At 38.3% G+C, this 20,082-nt stretch overlaps 1 protein-coding gene across 1 annotated transcript in view; it reads left to right on the top strand.

Annotated features, from left to right (window-relative positions):
* nrg3b (neuregulin 3b) overlaps positions 1-20,082 on the top strand; it is a 226,666-nt gene that overhangs the window by 111,334 nt on the left and 95,250 nt on the right. The window contains exon 2 of the mRNA XM_059324121.1: positions 981-1,116. Within this exon, the coding sequence (XP_059180104.1) occupies positions 981-1,116 (136 nt within the window). The remainder of the gene's footprint in view (positions 1-980; positions 1,117-20,082) is intronic.

Raw genomic sequence — 20,082 nt, 5'->3', positions numbered from 1 at the left:
TGGCAAGGTATTGAGCGTAATACCAGTCAATCCAATTTTCAATGCTTGGCTACATGATGGAGTGAAAGAGCTTCTGAGTGATTTCTGTTACTGTATATTTGTGTGTGTGTATGTGTGCGTGCCAACACATGTGGCCACCTGTGCATGAATGAATATATCTGCATAATCTAAACACAATATTTATATGTCGATGTGACCACATGCCTGACAGCTGTGCATATTTCACAGGGTGGAGAACCCTGCATTGCAGTGCTTGTACATGGCAGCAGTGCTCAGGGTCAGACTAGAAGAGGAGAATTAAAGCTACATCACTGAGCCATCTCTCTCTGTTCTGCCTCTGCATACTGTAACATATTATCCTCTCACTCCCTTACAGCTGTAATGTATTCCTGTGTTTTCCAACTGTATTTACTAAAGCAGCAGACCAGGAAATTCACTAAGGAATTGTCTTTAAACTGCTTTATTTGAAACAAATAGCAAAACAAAAACCAGGACTGCAGTACATGTGTTTAATAAAAGCAACAAATACACCAAAAGCAGTGCAATAACAGTAACAATACTATATATCATTGCAGTCAACAACATGCATTACACAATTATTTTCTCTATTGCATCAGGGCAAAGTCGGAAACTGAAAATGCTAATTATGCTCAGTAATGAAGAAAGATGTTTCCTTGGGCTATCCTGCCTGTGGCCCAAAGAGTGTCAGAAATCAACAAGTAATGAAGTCTTCTCTTCCAATCTGAGGAGCGTGGTCATTCCAGTGCAAACAAGAAATCACTAGAGGAAAAACTACTTTTAGAACCAGAACAGCATGCCAAGTGCAGAGGCACATCAAAGAATTGAAAGAAATGAGAAATGATCCTGTGTGAATTCGCTGTGATATAAGTTGAACGAATGAAATAAATTCCTTTTTTTTATTCAAACATTTTTATTCTGAAGTAATTAAATGTGTCTTCTCTGTCTTTTTCTGTCCATAGCAGTGGCCCCAACACTTCCCAGTCTACGTTCAGAGGTCTTCAAGCCATGTGTGGAAGACAAGGACCTGGCTTTTTGTCTAAACGAGGGAGAGTGCTCCATTATTGAGACTGTGGCTGGGGTTCACAGACACTGCAGGTGAGTGTGTGTGTGTGTGTGTGTGTGTGTGTGTGTGTGTGTGTGTGTGTGTGTGTGTGGCATTTGGTTTCTTTCTCAGCATTGACGTTTCCTCCCTTTGCCCTTCCCCTTCAATCACTAACCTTGGGGTCATTTTCATTCAAGCAGCTTTTCTTCCCTCCAGCCTGACAGACTATGTTGTTAGAATGATGAAACACAAGAAAATCTTTGTGCAAATTGAAATTAAAACGCACCAAATATCTACAGTACAGCCACTAACTGAGGGATCAGAGGTGTTTTGGCAGCATTAGATGCTGCTGATTCTCCCAATCCACAATCAAACTACACAAATGCAGATCCAAGAAGGAAGCACATGGGGTGCAAATGTGATCCAACTGTGTCTTTAATTTGGTCTGACAAAACTTTTAATAGTGAAAGGAGTCTTCTTTTCTCCTCTTTTCTCTTTCTATGAGATGCATTTTAATGTTAGGTGTAAAGAAGGGGCTCTTGCAAGAATCTTCTTTGATCTTACTTAAAAGCACCAGATTTTTTTTTCTTCTTTTGCAATTTTCACTCCTTTCTTCCCTTTAGTTTCACTCAGGCAGACACTCTGAACACCCTGAACAGAATAAATAGAGGTAACACCTTTAAATATACCCTTAGCACACTTTGATACAACTGATGATGCGGCAGGCATAACTGAAATGTTGTCAATTACCTAGATTAATTTTATCGAAGGCACAAATCCAGTCTTTTTAAATGCCTTTGACAACCTTTTTGGCCGCATTAGTAAGCCAATACCATTTATCTGCCAGCTGGTTGTGTTTCTTCATATTTGTCATAGAGAGCCAGAAAACTTTGTTTTTACAAAAAGAATATAGCAATTTACAGGAGAAAGAAACGAAAAGGAGGAATATATTTAGACATCTGAAAGTAAATGGTATGATATATTATTTTTGAGCAGCACATTAAATAACTAGCTATCATTATGTTGTGTAAGCCTGTTAAGACTCGGGTTTACTGCAAAAACCACACATATGAACAGTACACTGGGGAAGCATGCGTATAACTAATGCATATGTGATGTATGTATGTGTATGTGCAAGCATGCACCGTTCATTAGTGGGCCCTAGTTCTTGCATGTCTGCTCCCCCTCGCGGCCTGATGCACCCTCCACTTCAACTCTGCAATCACTCTCATTCATCACGTTAAAAATACATCACTTTAAAAATACATTACAAGATATTTTCTCGCAGGGAAGAGTTGTGCTGAATGGTGCTGAATTGGAAAACAGCTCATTAGCACACCTACCTGGAATTAAAGGGCCTTAATCTTCATCTAAAAAAGCCTGGTGCATTATAAATGACGCTTGAGCATGAGTCAAGCCTCTTGGAAAAGTAAATGTTGAGTAAGTTTAAAAAGAGTCTGGAAAATGGTGTGCTTGATTTAAACTCACTTATCCAAAGTCAGTTAACCAGATATATTTTAATGTATTTAAAATATTTGCATTGTTGAATGTAATTTGAAAAATACTTTAGTTTGCATGGCGCAAAGCATACTGACTCAAGTGTAAATATTCTCAACACTAATAATAATAAAATGACATATACTCTTACTGAATGGAGACATTCTAGGCTCATAAGGAGGATCAGTGTGATGTTTTAAGTCATATTACTGTGGCCAGCACAGCAGTTTGGAATATCCCACCTGTGTGACAGCAAAATCAAGAAATGCTGAAGACTGGTAGTAACTACCCACTGGGCGATAATTAGCGACAGCTGAATGACTGCATACACTGCAGAACTCAGGAATACTGCAAGGCCCTAACCAAGAGGCACCGTCTGCCAATTTTTCTTGAGCTGAGTGCCTGTTGTGTGAAGGAATGATTACAGGTTTGTGACTACTTTCATTGAAAGGTCTGGGTTTTGTTGCTTGAGAGGAAGTCCAGGCAGTAAGTCAGAAATATATTATAATTCGACCCAAGCTGATATTGTTTAATGTCATTAGTTGGAACTCCAGGTGCACTTTTCATAATTTGCAACAAGTAATTTAAAAAATAACTACAGTCTATATTAAAGCTGCATTGAAGGATAACGAACCAGTAGGGGGCAGAAAGTCCCAAAAACAAACGTTTAAAGTTCAAACAGTTGTACTGAACATCACATCTTAAAAACTGATTTTTTTTCTCTATTAGATAGAGTGAAAAATATGGCTTTAGTAAACAGTAATCTACAGTAACATTTCCCAGATTAACAACCCATTCTCTCTTTCACTCATCCTTTTCCTCTTGTTTTATCCACACCTGATGAAACTTCGTGTCTCTAAATGTTTGCCTGTCCTCATCAACTATATGTTTACTTCGCAACCTCGCCATTTCATGCTGAGCAACTAGCGGGCATTTTGTTTGAGGGTTGTTTGCTGAAAATGGCTGCCCATGGTTTTATTTTTTAAGGAGGGATTCAACTGTATGGACTGACAGACCAAAACATGAAAGCTGCACATAGCAGAAAGGGCTTCTGCTGCTGCGCCATTACTATATTTATAGCACCCTGTCCACATTGTTATGAGATACTGTGCATGGTAATAAAACCAGATATTGTCCATTGGATAAAACTAGCAGAGAAGAAGTTGTTATTTGAGGAAATATAAGGCAGATGATTACACCAAGGTTTGGGGTGGAGATACTGCAGTTGATCAATCATCCCTCGATATAATGCAGCTTCAGTGTCCTCATGACAATAACTGCTGATCTCTTCAGCCTGTTCCAAAGTACAGAAAAGTAAAGGTTTAACGATCGCTGTCTCCCTTTGACGTAATCTTTTCCTCCAGGCCACAGTGCAAAGAGCATAATAGATGGTTGGATGTTTTCCAACAGTAGACAAGAAAAGATGTCAGAACAGTCTTTAAAACACAGTTTTGAACTTGGGAATCAATTTATTTTGTTATGAAACATTTCCTTAGCTCTCCTCCTTCTTTCTGCCCCCCCACCCTCCTGCCGGATATTCATGTTTGCCAATGCTAATAAGGCTCCCAAAATAAACATGCAAATGTGAGTTTAAGACCTACTTCCACATCAGTGCTGTGGCTTCTTATACACTAAATACAAAACCATGTACAAGAATTCAAAGGTCTATTGATAACCGGGCCTCACATATAGTGTTATCCCTGCAGTGATGAGTAGGAAGTGTATCACTCTTCATCAAGGATTTTTAAGACAAGGGGTGCTGCCAAATTCCCCAATATGTCTGCTTTTGATTTGTAGGAAATGTCATTCAAATCACTTAAATATCAAAGCAAAAATTATACTTGATTCAGTGTCATAGGTAAATGCCAAATTTGCTAAAATAATTATTTGGACAGTGTCAATTATTATTATTATTTTACAAGGATCCATGATATATATAAAAAAGTGATTTAACTGTATTCAATTCCATTTATGCATTTCCTATCAATGCATAAACAGTGAATACAATCCCATACAGTACATCAGTAGGTGAGTGAAGCTGCAAATGTTTATAATATTTAGCTTTATGACATTTTTTTCCTCCATTGTCTTTAAAGTCTCTAATACTTCTACAGTATGAATGAAGTTCCAATTGAAAAGCAGTGCTATAACAATACAGTGTCTGTTTACCTCATGAAAATCTAGAAAATAAATTTAGATATTAATTATCAGTTGTCAGATCATGAGCTGTAAATCTCAGTATTTTATCAGTCCTGTGTAAATGCGGATTGATATCAAATCTGCTCTCAGGAGGAGAAACATGATTTCCAAATGCACTTCTGATAGCAAAGGAGAGACTAAGATGATGACATACTTTTCTTTGGCTCCCAGATGTCAGACTCACTGAGCGCTCAAGAGTAGAATGCACATATTCTATGAAAATATGAAAAAGCCAAAGGTGGAGGAATACATTATCAGGAGGTGTAGTGGAGCTGGCCGTCAAACCCAATCATGTCACCTGTTTTCCTATTCTTGTGTTCAGCACCACAGCACTCAGACAGTTTTTTGATGGGGAGTCTGGAATAAAAGGCACCACTAAAGCCTCTCCGCAAGGGCAAAATATGTCTTTGTGCCAGAGGTAGAGAATCACCGCTGGCGAATATACGGCACCTTAAATTAAATTAACTTTGGGAGAGATAGCATGTGTTCCTGTGATCCTAAAAGTACTCTGCCCAGAGTAAGGATTCAGTATGGGGAGAGACTAATAGAACCTGCAGCAGACTGTTGGGACACGTTGGCTGTGCCAGTGCTGCTTGGATCTGCCAGTGCCTGACAGCATCATAGAGGATACTGGTGGCTCCACAACTGTCACTCCATGTAGTGGTGCATGCTGATGGTTCTGGGTTGAATAGCAATGACAACACTAGGCACAACACTAACTCTTAAAAGTGGTTGTGAAATCCTAGGAGGGTGATGCCCCGCCCTGTCTCTGACTGGCTAGCCATGATTAGTGAGCACGGTTAAGGTTAGGTTCATAAATCAGGTAAGTAGGTCATGCCGTTGCCATTCTAGGGAAAGTTTTAGTTGTCAAAAAAACTGAAACTCAAAATATTGTTGCCATTTTCATCTCCTTATAGTTTGAGTTATTAAGATACTATATAGTTATATGCCAGCTTAAAAATGAATATGTGTCCTAAGAATAAAAGCATTATAACAGTAACAGATATTCTTTTATATGCTGGAAATGGCTCCTGAGCACTGAGGCCTAGTCTTCGTGGCAGGCCCAGTTTGGAGTCCAGCTTGGAGCCCTTTCCTGCAGGTCTTCCCCTCTGTCTCCCCTTTTATTCTCTCTCTCTCTCTCTCTCTCTCTCTCTCTCTCTCTCTCTCTCTCTCTCTCTCTCTCTCTCTCTCTCTCTCTCTCTCTCTCTTCTCTCTCAGCAAGTGTTATTGTTGAGTGCTGCAACACACAGCAACAAGTGCATTTAGCCATTTAAAAGATTATTTTTCCTCTCATGAGGGATTCTATTTCAAATTGGCCAAAAAATAACAATAAAGCATATGACTGTGCCTTGCACCATATGCTTTTAATATAATTTGTATAGATGGGCGGCACAAGGGTCAATTCAGGTAATTGTTAACACCAGCATTTCAGTTCTGCAATCCTCGCTACTGACATAAACTGTATAGTTCCTTTCCTTCCTTTTTCTTAGAAAACAGCTGCATGCATGAAAAATCTGCACAATGTGTGAGTTAAATTATTTCTATTGTGTCTATAAAAAAAGCAATGCTTCCATGTGGAGTTGCTAGCAGGTTAATTGGTGGAGTAATGCATTGGTTTGCTTTATATGTGAGGTCTGTGAATTACAGGAGGGCATGTGTGTAATTCAGCAAAGCGGAGCTTGCCAGAGCCACTAGCACTCCTCCTTGAGCCCAAGACAAAATGGGACCTTATGGCCTCTGATAATATCTTATGGAAATAACTGGGTTGTAATTGATCATTCTGCATGGATGCCCTTCATTCAGCTTAGCCCTTATTGATGACAGTAACTCTCTTTCTGAATTTTTCAATATGATTATTTCTAGCAGGTAAAAAATATTGGACCTGTTCAGTGATGCAGCCTTCGACTTTGATGTGAGGGCTCAGCAGTATCAGGCTGACATGTGCTCAGCAAACCAAAAGCATGCAGTTAGCTACGGTTGGAGGATGTTGTATTAGTCTGTGAATGAGGGTGCACTGCAGCTTTGGCTGCCACCTGCAGCATTGTGTTGTGTTTTAGTGGCACATAGCAAAGGTTTTAACATTCAGGCATTGTAAATCTGCGCATGCTTTATTCAGGGCATGCAACACAGCAAAGATGTTACGTGATGTGCGTGCTCTTCTTCATTCTTTATGTACACAAATAACACCTACTCATCTACAGAACGTCAGTTGTATCAGACCGATAGTCTTCCTGCAGTAACATCATGCCATGCTGCAAAATCTTTTTTCCCTGACTTAAATGGAAAAGATTTGTCTTGCAGAAATCAGTCGGAGAAAAAATCGTCTCTTTCTTCACTGGAAATACTTTCCTCCTTTCAACAGAATGTTTCCTAACTTGTATGGGCATTGTATCAACAACACACTACTACACAGAGGCTCGCTTGTGTTGCACAGATGATGCAAAGCTGCTGCAAGTTCGCTTTACAGTTAAAACAGCTTGATGCCACCTTGCCAAGGCAAACCATAAAGCAGAAAACCACAAACTGGACCTTGCATTGTGTTTAGTGGTACTATCATGCAGTAATCCATTCTAATGGGTTTTGGATATTTTTCAGTCTGAGTGGTATGATAATGCATAATAATAATATAAAAAATCCAAATTACTATTCCAGACGAAGTTCAGAAGTGGGTTTACATAACAATTAAACAGGTTGCCTTTTGCATTTTAAGTGATTTTAGCAGAGAAAGTTTACCATCTTAATGTCTGCTCGTAGGGCTTTTGGATGCCTTTGTCATAACATGGTTATATTGGCAGTATCAAGGATTTAGAGGCCTTTTATAGGCAACCATTATAGAACGGCTTAAATGTGGATATAATGGTCCTGTAATGAAGGGTGTTTACTTTTGATGCAATGTGAAAATGTTATCATTGGAAATTTGGGCATTAATTATAGGTTTAGTTAAAGTCGGAGCAAATGGCTGCTCACCAATAGAAAAAGATGTGTCGCTGCCTCTAATAATGATGATTATACAGTAGAAGAAAAAAGGCAACCTCACCCATAGATTCTTAAGTTTAACCATGCCTTTAGATATCCGTGCATTTTTAATGCTTTCGCCTTTATTCTCCTCAGCATAGAGGATGAAACGCGATGCTCTGTGTGTGCGTCTTTGTGCATGTGTGTGCATTAAAAGCTTGGCAAAGCTCAAGGTAGCTCATGTCTACTATTACCATGGTAACTTCTTCCCTCATTAGTGTGAGGCCAGTAGCTGAAAAAAAATGTTGTTGACTCACTTATAGTGTGGCAGCTATGGCAGTTACATTTAAAATCACCACTTATCCTTAGCATTATGTATTTTATGCATCGATTCTGATTGATCAGACATTAAAATAATCGCCACCTAATGGTAACTGCTGTCGTGCATAATTTATGACAAATTTGCACGTTTGATTGCTTCATCCAAAGCTATGCTGACATAAGATATTGGATCATATGTAAATTAGCATTGATTTGTTTTATATCTCTTCCTTCAAAACCCATCTGTGCAAATGGTGAAGCCAGTATTTCATAAGCAAAGCACTTACACAGTGTGTGTGCGTGTGTGAATCTGGATGCCTTAGGGGACATGTTCATTTACCCTGATGAGGAAGCACATGAAATCTCACAAAAGGAAACAAAAAAAAGACTCTGTCATTCTCCGGTCCCCATGAGGGAAAGAGCTATTCCTATTGGTAGTTTGCTGTAGGTTAAGCTTAAGGATAGGCTGAGAGCGCCTATGTGTGTTTGTCTGACTCTCTGTGATCCTGTTTATGTTTTTTTTCGTGGACCCAGGAGACGTTGACAGCAGTATTAACAGAATCTGATATGACAAAATGAATCATATAAATGAAGACCACAGCCTCTTAACTTTCCCTTCCTGTTTTTCTTCCTCTCATCTTCCTTTTTCTATGGGGAGCTTGTTCAGCGATTAAATTGTCACTGCACCGTCAGACCTTGACAGGCTGCACTAATCCACGATGCTGTCGCTCCTCTGCTGATCCATCCTGCAAGGGAGGACGTTCTCCAGGCTTAAAGCCAATGGGCCATGTCCCCCACTACCCCACCCAGCTCCTGTATTAAAGCGACGCAATTATAAACGTGGGAGCCGACTTACCTGTTGGCAACATCCCATGACAGATTCATCATCTTGCCTTGGAACTGAGTACAGTTGGCACATTAAGTTTTTCTAATTTTAACTTAATAAAGGAAAGAAAATGTAGGTAGCCCTAAATCGTCATGGATGGATTACTACCTATAAATTGTCAATCAACAATGCATGTGCCAACCAGGAAGACGTTTAAAATAACCACAAATACACATAAAATCCTAGAGAAATGTGTTACAGCTACAAAGGGGCTAAACAACTATAAAGCCTGTGAGTCTTGCTCTGTGTAGGAGAGGTGGTGAGGCTTTTTGCACATATGTGCCCAGGGGCCCATTGTCTTATAATATACCCATGCTAAATGTTAAATTATAGTGCCTCAGCTCCTTTTCTGACCAGCAACAAGAAGACAGTATATTGCTTTCATTACCCCCTAATTATTTCTTCTTAAGAACATCTGCAAGTCAAATGATTACTCTTCCTATACTTACTACTAATAACATGAATACTATTATAAGCATATGACTAATTACTCCATCTATGCCTTGGTCTTGGCTCTTTCAGCATTATATTTTACATTCTGCAGGCTCGTCACAAACACTGCAGATGAAAGAAATCACGTGTCCATAGCAGCTAACAAAGGCTGCCTTGTTTTTCAAGCTACAAGACATAATGAGTGTGGCACAGACATGTTGTCAAGAAAACCCACCATGCCTGCAGATAATTAAAGCTTTCACAAGGTGTTGGTTTATGATTTATTGTTCTACACAGCAACAGCTTTTCTTTAAGTTTCTTGAATTGCGTTTCTAATTCCATTGGCAAGCAATACATTCTTGTTACAGTGTTATCTAGTGCCTATAAATGAGAAAAAATCTTTTTCAAAATAAAAACTGAAATTGAAGAAAAATTTGCTACACAGTCATTATATATTATATGCCCTCTGTTTGTTTTTGACAACTTTTTTTCCGAAACTAAAAGAAAAACAAGAAATTTAATCGACTGACAGTGCTAATTAAATGAGTGCAGTATCTGTGTTGGCGGGTACTATGTATAGTTCGTACATTGCTCAAGTGGCTGCATTTCTTTGTGTTGTAATTAAGGGTATACCCATGTCACGTTGCCATTGTAGTTTAGATTAGTTTTCTGTCCCAGGTAGCCGAACACAACAACCTATACATTGCTGCGATTGTACCTCTCCTACCAGCAGCTCCCATTAATTTGTCTTCTAAGTCTCTTTTGTTTCCTTTGTGTATGGCACTAGAAAGCAATTACTTCATAATACAATTTAATTGCAGATGAGACAAAAAGTCTGGATCTTTCAGCCCACACTGTGTTCAGCTCATTAAGAGGGACTGTATTTTAATTTCTGATTACTTTATTTTGCGCTGCTACAACTTCTCACCCCTTGTGAAAAAATCGTGAACCATAACTGAAGAATTGGATATTCCACCAAAAGCCAAACATTTTTGTTGCAATGTAGTGTAACAATGGCTTGAGCATTCTAGAAATTACTTTTGGGTTGAACCATAAGTCTGGTAGAGATAAATCTTTGTTATGCTTTACCATTCCCAACTGCCAATGTGTCTCACACAATTATAAGCCCAGTGCAGGGAGCATTTTGAATTAAATGCTGTGTAGTGATGATAAATATCTGGTAGCTCTATTCCTCCTTTATTTTGCAGCTTTATTTGTTTTTATGCCTCCAAAGCTGTGGCTGGAGGCATTATGTTTTCAGCTTGTCCATCCATCCCTGTCCTGTAAAACAATCTCTCAGGATTGCCTTGAGAGTATTTTTTCAAATTTGGCACAAAAGTCTAGTTGGACTCAAGGATCTTTTGTTGATCAAAAGTCAAAGGTCAAGGTCACTGTGACCTCGATTCTATGCCATTTTCGTGAATGGAATGTCTCAGGAATACTGAACCGAATTTATTCAAATAAGGCACAAAAGTTCACTTGGACTCAAGGATGAACTGATTCAATTTTGGTGGTCAAAAATCAAAGCTCAAGGTCACTGTGACTTCAAATCTATGCCATTTACATTATCGCGTTGTTTGAGGAATGCCAAAGGGAATTTCTTCAAATTTGGCACAAATGTCAACTTGGACTCAAGGATGAACTCATTAAATTTTGTTGTTCAGTGGTCAAGGTGGCTGTGAGCTCAAGTCCATCTGGCCATTAGTCAATGCCATTACTCAAGAATAATAGGGGAGATTGTGACGATATTTCACATTTGTTCAGATACTGAATTGGTGATGCTAATGATAGGTGCCCAGCTTTACCGTCTGTGCTGCCAGGTTAAGGATTTGTGTGAAGCATCCACATTTTGGGAGCTTTGAAACATTGTCTGCTACATATGAATCTAGACAGACATGGATGAATACTGCAACTTGACTGGCTGGCGGAGGCATACAACCATGACGTGGCAATTTTTAGTTTATAGCTAATCCTTTGTCGTTTTTTTCCCCCTCTCCATAGGAAGCCAGAGAATTATTTATTTATTTTCCTAAACCAGCTTGAGAGAAACTTATAGATGACATAAGAAATGCATAACACTTGCCGTGGAGTTCAAAGCATCTTATCACTGTGTTTCCACACTTACAAAGTTACATTTCTGGAGAGAACTGTGCACAATCACGTTTGCAGAGCTTAAGAAGATCACAAACCAGATGACAGACACACTCAACAAACATCCCTCTCCACTCCCTCTTCCCCACATCAAATGCACGCTAAGACTTTCGATAAAGTAATGGCTCTACTCACTATGAAGAGACTGCATTGGAGTTGAAGCAGTACAGCCCCTGTTAGTTGCCTGCAGCACTTTACTTGTCATTTCATTGTGAGCGCAGCTGGTGAAGGATAACAGCTGCTTCTCATTACTGATGTTTAGTCTAAATGATTTTCAGCAGTGGACATAGAATAGAGACCGTATAGCTAAATCATCATGTTTGAGGACAGAAAACACTTCGACAGCAGACTGTGATATCTCTGTAGCCGACACATGCAGATGGGGTCTCTTGAGGTTTTGTCAAGGACTGCCTGCTGTGTGTGTCTGTTACTCTGTCATCAGGATGAGAGGACCAGATAGAGGAGGAAAAAAAGAGGAACAGGTGCTGGGTGGTTTTGGATAATTAAAGTTATTTTTTTGTAAATAGAGAAACAGTAAAGGATAGGGATGTAGATATGTCTCATTTTAGGCATATCAGATGGTTAAATCTCTGAGATCAGAAGTGCAAGTGCAGAGTAGACCTTTAAATTTGTGTTATAACTGTGATCAGGATTGTCATATGTACTCCACCAGAGGGAGCTGCGCTGATTTCATCATCACAGGTACAAAACTTCATGAGAAAGAAGACATTTTTATATTCACCCTCTAGGTGTTTTGGGGTTGCTGCTGTATTGGAGCACATTAGCAAAGAGGTCATGCAACTGAGGTGTTAATACTTCAGTGTGTGCTCATGGGCAAATTCTATTTAAATGTAAAGATGTGATTTTTCATGGAATTACTGTGAAACGAATTAGCATTTATCTGGGAAAATAATGAGCTGCTGTTCATTTTCTATCATATTGTAATACTCCTCTATTTTCACCCACATTCTCCCTTGTCTTCCTCACTTTGTCTCTCTGTCAGAGGCCAAGTATAGTAAGACCTTCTTTGTAGCATCTTTACCGGCTTTATCTGAGCTGCAGCTTGTACATTTTATCCTCAGAAAGGTGTCAAATGAGATAAATAGATCAGTAAGTTGGGAAACAAAAGCCAGAATATTCAGCAACATGGGGAAAAGAGAGACCACTCGAACAAAAGATAGAAAACATAAGAAAACAACAACAAAATATTCGGTGCAGTTGATGGTGCTTAACCAGGGTGATATTTCATCATCAAATGATCTGACGTGATTCTTTTTTTTTTCCTAATATCTTCGTTCTGCTTGGTATGTTTTCACAAGAGAGCTTGTGTTGGTATCTCACCAGAGAGAACTGTCCATGTTTATTGATGGAACGCTCCTGAATTGAATTAGAATTTAATTAAGTAAAGTAGCAAATGAAAGGAGACAGATAGAGGCAGAGAGAAATCCCATTCTTCCACCTCAACCTGTCTCATCCTGAGATCAATTATCAAGCGACAGACTAGTTTAATCCATGTTCTCAGGGAAACAACAAGCAAACTGGGGATAAATATTCATTTGTCAATACAGATAGATGTTGATTAACAGAGCTAGAATGGAAAGAGCCATTACAAACATCACAGCTAATTTGAATCCTAGTTTAAACAAGAAATGAAGGTGTTTCCGTGTGGAGTTTTACTCAGAAAATGGTAATAGCCAAATCTAGATCTAAGACTATTGAAATCCTGACAATAAACCTTCCAGCTAATTAGCACTAATCATAGTTCTTAGAAATAATGATAGCCTTGAAAAGCCTAATTTGACAAATGTAATTATATCTCAACCTGTTGAAATGCAGACTGTGTTTCCTAAACCATTTTTAACTATAGTTTTATTTAATAAAGAACGTGTAATTGTTTGATTTTATTAAGGGACAGCAACAGAAACATACACCACATCGCCATACTGCAATAGTTTGGGTTGGGTTGACTCACACACATCTACAGTCATGGAAAAAATGATTAGACCACCATTGTTTTCTTCAATTTCTTTGAAGTTTTAAAAAGTGTTCCCTTTTTAAAGCGACTTAGTTCTGATATTATGTAGGGATTTCCCAAGCCAATTTCAAAGATTCAGTAACCAGGGCAACTAAGGCATTTTTATCTGATTTAACTGGTATTGGCCATTGAGCTATATTGAGCCTGATCCAATCCTTTGTTTTGGTGATTTTAGTCACAAAGCTTTTATGCACAGCAACGCAATGAGTGCAATGAGCAGGAGCTGAGCCACGGCCCACGGTGAAACACATCACTCCATAAACAAAACCAAAACGCAGCATGAGAATGTTTGTTATTTACCAAATGTATGTACACAAATTTCAATTCTGTTCAGTGTGAGAGTGTCTTGTGTTTTGCTGTCATCTGTGGTGCAAGGTGTTTCGCCCCGGTCAAGGTGCAGAAGGCCAAAAAGAGTTGGATGAATTATTATTGAATCTGCATAAAAGAGACAAAAATAAACACATGAATGCAGTCAATTCAGGTAACTCAGGCAAAGGTTGCAGCGCAGCAGCAAACACTGGAGGACACTGTCAAAAGGAGAAAAAATTCCCAAGGTCAAGGGTCAAAAAGATTAGTTCTTATTTAGTTTATACTTTAAATAATAATAATACTAATAAACATTAAGGAACAGCTTGGATACATGCATTTTCTTTCTTAATGCAATGCAGAGCTATTAAATTGTCACTGGGTTGATTTTAATAACTACAATGTGTTTGAAGTATGTGCTGCAGCTGTATTATCTAGAGACTTTGTGGAGTTCTGTTTGATTTAGATTTTTACTTGTTTAGAGGCGAATATGTTCACTTCATTAATATAAAGAAACTCAGAATTGATCCCAAATAACCTCTGTGTTACCTGTTACAAATGCTCTCTGCTTAGATGGACATTGCAGTTAATGCTCCATGCTCTGCTTGACCTGTGCACAACCTTTGGCATGGTAAATAATGAACTGAGAAATTGCCCTGGCATCTGTGGGACTGCCCCGGACTGGTTCTCTGTCAGTATGTTTTCAGTTTTTATTGGTGATTTTGTTACTTCTGCTTAATTTAGTATGTGCGGTAAGCCACAAGCTTACTTTCATTGCTATGGAAATACTGCAGTATCTATCACTGTCTAACCAAATGTCTTCTAGATCTCCTTGAGCTAAATGCAGAAAGACACTGAAGTCCTTGTCACTGGCTCTCATGTCATGTCATCTCAGCACAAATAAAGAGGTCTCTAGCTCTTTCAGCTCTACGTGAAGTCTTAATTAGGGAATGTGTGAGTCATATTTGCACTATAACTAAGATAAAAAAGCAAATTCCATCATGTTTTAATAAAGAAGGAGCAACAAAAGATATGAAGACAATTTTTGTAAAATTAAAATACTGATTTATCTTCGTGACTGCCATACACAAACATGACTTACTTCAGAGTATTCACTGCTTACAAAAAGCAGGGTATATCTTTAATTAATAAACCACAATATAAGGAATCATTCTCTGTTTTCAGCTGATGCCACAGAAAGTCCTTGAAGGATGTCACCCGTCACTGCTGTATTCTCTTTTTGTCTGCACCAAGAACTTCTTTTTTAGTTGAGGAAGCTGTCTAAACTTGTGACAAGAAACGGAGCAGTGTTGTCAAAGTCTACATTTTCCAAACAGTTCAGTAGATACGAACATTTTACAGGCAAGCATGACAGTGATTACATGTTTTGAAATGCCTTTGGGTTTTAGGGATGTTGATGGCATTGAAGCTTTGTTGATATTTTTGCAAGTGTGCCAGTCTACTGCTTGTCTCTGCTGTTTCTATTAATCTCAGTAGAAGTCACTTTATGAAAAGGTCCTGCCATCTCTAATTAGACGTTGTCATTGTGTCAAAAACCAAAGCCAGTATAATATTATGATATTTAAAAAAAAAGGGGGGCATTGCAGAGCAGGAGGGCTTTTACATATTCCGACTCACTCATACTTGTTTTCACACACAGTATCAGACTTACTAGAACTCACACAAGTACACTCATATGTCCTAAATTGTATAATTAATCAGAACTACTGTACGCCTGCCCTGGTGTTTGATGGGGTCCAGAGTTGCTGCTGTTTATTTTTTTTTGAATAATTGAATGGCTTAATTAAATTTGTATTGTATTAACATTGCTGAAGGAGTTCATCAGCGTTGCATGAGCCTGCTGGATACAACAAATTAAAAATAATTAGGCGGTCTTGAATGTTTGATTGTAAAGTAATACTGCAGTGTTTTCTGTGACACACACACATATCGAGAGACACAGAGAGAGGGATCCTTTTAAAACCAACTTTAGAAGATCTTTGTATAGACGTCTATGACAAAATTACCCTACTTCCCTTAATTTATTATGTCAGTAAACATTTTCTTAATGAGTTTATATTTCCAGTCACTAGTTTCAAGTCTTCTTCAATACAGCATGATGTTCTTTCTGTAAATGATGCTCCCGTTTAGAGCAAAATAGACGACGAAGCAGAGTGTGCTTTAGGTCGTGGCTTCATTGTGATTGACAAGTTGCTACCACAGCAACCTGTCAATCATTTCACGGGTACACGTAACAATGCATATTCTTGGCACTGTGTACATTGACATAGCTGTGAACTTGTTTTTTGTTTACCTCAATTCATGGCAGTTAGCTTTGCAAGGCTGAGCCAGGAGTCGTGCCGGAAGATCACCTTTGCTGATCCGTCCATTTTTCTCTTTTGGTTGTAACACAGTTATGCAATTGCTTATTAAAAGCGTAAAAAGAGCTTTTTGGTAAAGAAAGGATGATAAAGTTGGTGATGCAAAGTAATCACACCTAGGCTCTAAAATGGAAGTAGGATTAAAAAACAATGCAATATGGAAGATTCCCCCACTATCTCTTCTGGCTCTAAAAAAACAAAGGTGGCAATGGCCAAAAGGCCAAACTGTAGGCTTTTAAACAGTGGTCCACAAAAATTGGGTGACATCATCACAGAGGCTATGTCTTCTTTTTAATATGGTCTATGAGTTTATAATGAAATACAATTTTTTTTGTGCTTGTTTGGGTGAACTGGGGCATTTTCTATAATGCGTGGGACAAGCAGTAAACTCAAACACATTTGCACAAACACAAGCACAACATAGATTCCAATACCCCAGAAGCTGTCATAAGTCTGAACAGAAGGTTAAACTTTCTAATTGATGTCCTGAGCTTCCTTAATCACTGCTTGTGTGAGAGAGCAGAGACCTGGGAACGAGTGCGACAGGGAGAAAGAGAGAGAGATGGAGAGAGAGAGAGGAAGATTAGAGTGTCTTGACAAGGAAAGCCTTTCAAGTTTGTAGGTTTGAAGTGCTAATGACATGCAAATGTGTGCAAATGAGTGTGCACCCACCCCCTAAAACTCTCGCCGAATACTTGAAGCCGAGTGATATACTGGGCTGGTGTTTGTGTATAAATAGTAAAAGTTTGGGAAAGTTTTTTTTTTTTAACTATATTAGTCAAAGTCCAAATGAGTGGAACTGGACCCACATGTTTAGTTTTTATTCATCTTTGCTCATTTGTCGACAAACGTGTCTCACTTTTTTTGTCATATTTTTTATTAATATTAGATTAGCAAAGTGTTTTTGTGATCATCAGTGTATGTCACAGTGAAATAATCCATCGGCATGAATACGTTTATGAAGTTAATAACTTGTTAAGAGGAGAAATGTTGACTTGTATGGAGTTATACTGGTATTGATAATCTGTCTACATATGAGGTTTGAGGTGTGGGCTTGAGCTCGATGAGGCTGAACTTAATTACACAGAACAGCAACTGTATGATGCAACTCAACTTTCAAGAGAGAACAGTTTTACTACATGTGACAAGACAGATAAAGGGATGGATGAACAGATCAATGATCCAATTACCAAAGCTGACACACAAATCCATAGACAGTACGAAGAAAGATGGCATGCTAATCCATTTTGCAGCAGTTAACTACTTTAATAAAAGTTTTCTTGTACAACTAAACAATTATCAACTGTTTGGCAAAATTGAGATAACATGAGTTAAAGAGAAGAAGCATAGACATTACGTCATAGTAGACTGAGAACAGCTTTTCTAATTCTTATTCTAGAAAAGAAAAACTTTAAATCCTTATACATTTTCACAAAAGTGAGATTTTCTGTCTCCCTCCTTTGTAGACGATTAGGAAAAGCAGTATCCCACACACAACGATGTAGCTGAGATGATCCTCCTGACTCCTGATATGTCACTTGCGTCTAGGCCTCTAATCTCACAGCATCCTGTGTGATCGCATATGAATATTATGCATCAATATGCATATTAATGGTATGCGATCACACAGGAAACCCGACAAAACAGAATTTTCCATGGCAGGTGAGAAACAGTGATCCCCTTGCAAGGATTCGTGCAGTCGCTGATACCCAACAGTTTCCATATTATCAGGATGGCTCCGCACAGTCCACAAGTCAATTAGAGTGATTAAGATGGATGGATAAATCTGTAAAGCCTTCACACTACCACATAATCTGTCCTAACCGTCAGTCCCAACCAAGCCTCTGGTGGGGGTTTCCCATTTGATTGTTGGACTGGATAATTCTGGTGGAAGTGGCACAATAAGAGCAGGAGTATACTCGGTTAGTTTAGACGCCATGTGGTCCAAAGCCAAAGTTTCAAATGGCACTTGAAGGTGGAGTGAGATACCAGCCAACACAAAGAAGTGTATTGCACTCGGTTGTAAAAATTGACAGAAACTAGGACTTGGCAATATGGCCAAAATCTTCTATCCCAATATATACATCATTTAATATCTCTGTAGCGATATATATATATATATGTGTCACAATATAGCATTTGGTACATGGACTGAGTGGTAATGTAAAGTGTGATATACAGACACAAACCCAATTGTAGTGACCCCTTTGCTACTCGAAAAAGATGCCATTACTATGACGAGGTCCCGTTCAAAGTGTTTTATGCGCACAAATGAAATGTCCACAGTTTCCATATATCAGTGAATTCAGTTTATTATAGCTTCTCCAAACAAACATATACATCCCTCTTAAACAAAATAAAGTTGTATCTTCCAACTTATACATCACATTTCTGCGGTCAAAAAATTGTGTGCCTCCTGGTCATCTCACAACGATCAGCCATATATTCACTTATCACATCAGAACCCATTATAAGTGCTCTTCTCCACCTGGTGGTGGGAGGTGCAAACAAACAAACAAACAAACAATCAAAACCGAATGGCTCTTACACATGTCTTCAAATTATATTCTCTCAAAATATATCACACCAGAGTTTCTGAGAAATTTGAGTTAGTATGTGCTTGTTATTTTCAATAACCAAAATGCCCCTATGTCACCCTTGTTTTCTCCTTGCTTACTTTTCCATTTAATGCCTGGTACAACTAAAGGTACATTTGTTTGGACAGATATATTAATAAGAACAAAACTAGCTCATAAGAGTTTAATTTAAGAGCTGATATCTAGACATTTGGCATGGTTTTCTTGATAATGATTTTGGTAATTATCAAGAAAACCATGAAAAATGACTAGATATCAGCTCTTAAATTAAACTCTTATGAGCTATTTTTGTTCTTATCAATATATCTGTCCAAACAAAAATATCCTTATTAAAATGAAATGAAGATATTAGAGAAAACAAGGGTGGTCTAATATTTTTTTCCATGACTTCTCTCATCTCAATATATGATTCCATTGAATGATGAAATGATCATATTGATGTATCGCTTAGCCCTAACAGAAACAGTTGCATAACTCTACAAGGAACTAGAGAGAGGAGTTGAAACCCTTGCTCCTTTCTCTCCTCTGTACACCTGTGCCAATCACATCATGTCGTGGTTGTGAATGTTTCAGAAAAGCGGTCAGTCTCCAATCGGATGTCAGAAAGGGGAGGGGGTGGTGCAAGCATTCTGAAGCTATTTAACTGCCTGACAACCTCTCCTGATGGAGTATACTGGCCTTTACAGCTTTGGTGTCTAGCTGTAGTTAACAATTGGATGTCAGTGTATCGTGGCTCCTACAACAGCAAAGTAAATGTAAGACCAGGGAGACAAAAGTGGCTCTTGCAGGGCGGAGTGCCTTGGCAGCAGCAAGAAGTGGACGATAAGTAGAGTGAGCTGTCTGGAAGCTTAGCTGGTTGATATCTAACGAGCTAGCCTGTGAAATAAATAGCGTTTCTTCAGTACAACAGCTATATAATACATATTGGGGATTCTCTCCTACACTGTAAAAAAAGATAAACAATAGCTACTCAATAAAATTGAGGCAACAGATAGCACGCAATATTAATAATTAAATCTAACTACGTTACAGGTTAAGTTAATAACAACTTAACAGGAAGTGCCTGTCAATTAAAAACTGACTAATTCTATTGTGTTGGATTCATTCAAAATTCTCGTGATTTAGAATTACATACACATAAAGATTATATTTTATGTGATCAAAATAAGTATATTCTATCTGAAAAATGTTTATATTAAAGTTACTTAAACAACTGCCTCAAAATCAAGGACGCATTTATATTTAATACATTTTACCAA

The sequence above is a fragment of the Centropristis striata genome, chromosome 21, assembly GCF_030273125.1.
Source record: "Centropristis striata isolate RG_2023a ecotype Rhode Island chromosome 21, C.striata_1.0, whole genome shotgun sequence".
Classification (NCBI taxonomy): Eukaryota; Metazoa; Chordata; class Actinopteri; order Perciformes; family Serranidae; genus Centropristis; species Centropristis striata.
Note: the sequence above shows the minus strand (reverse complement) of the source record. Positions and strands in the feature narration are given on the sequence as shown.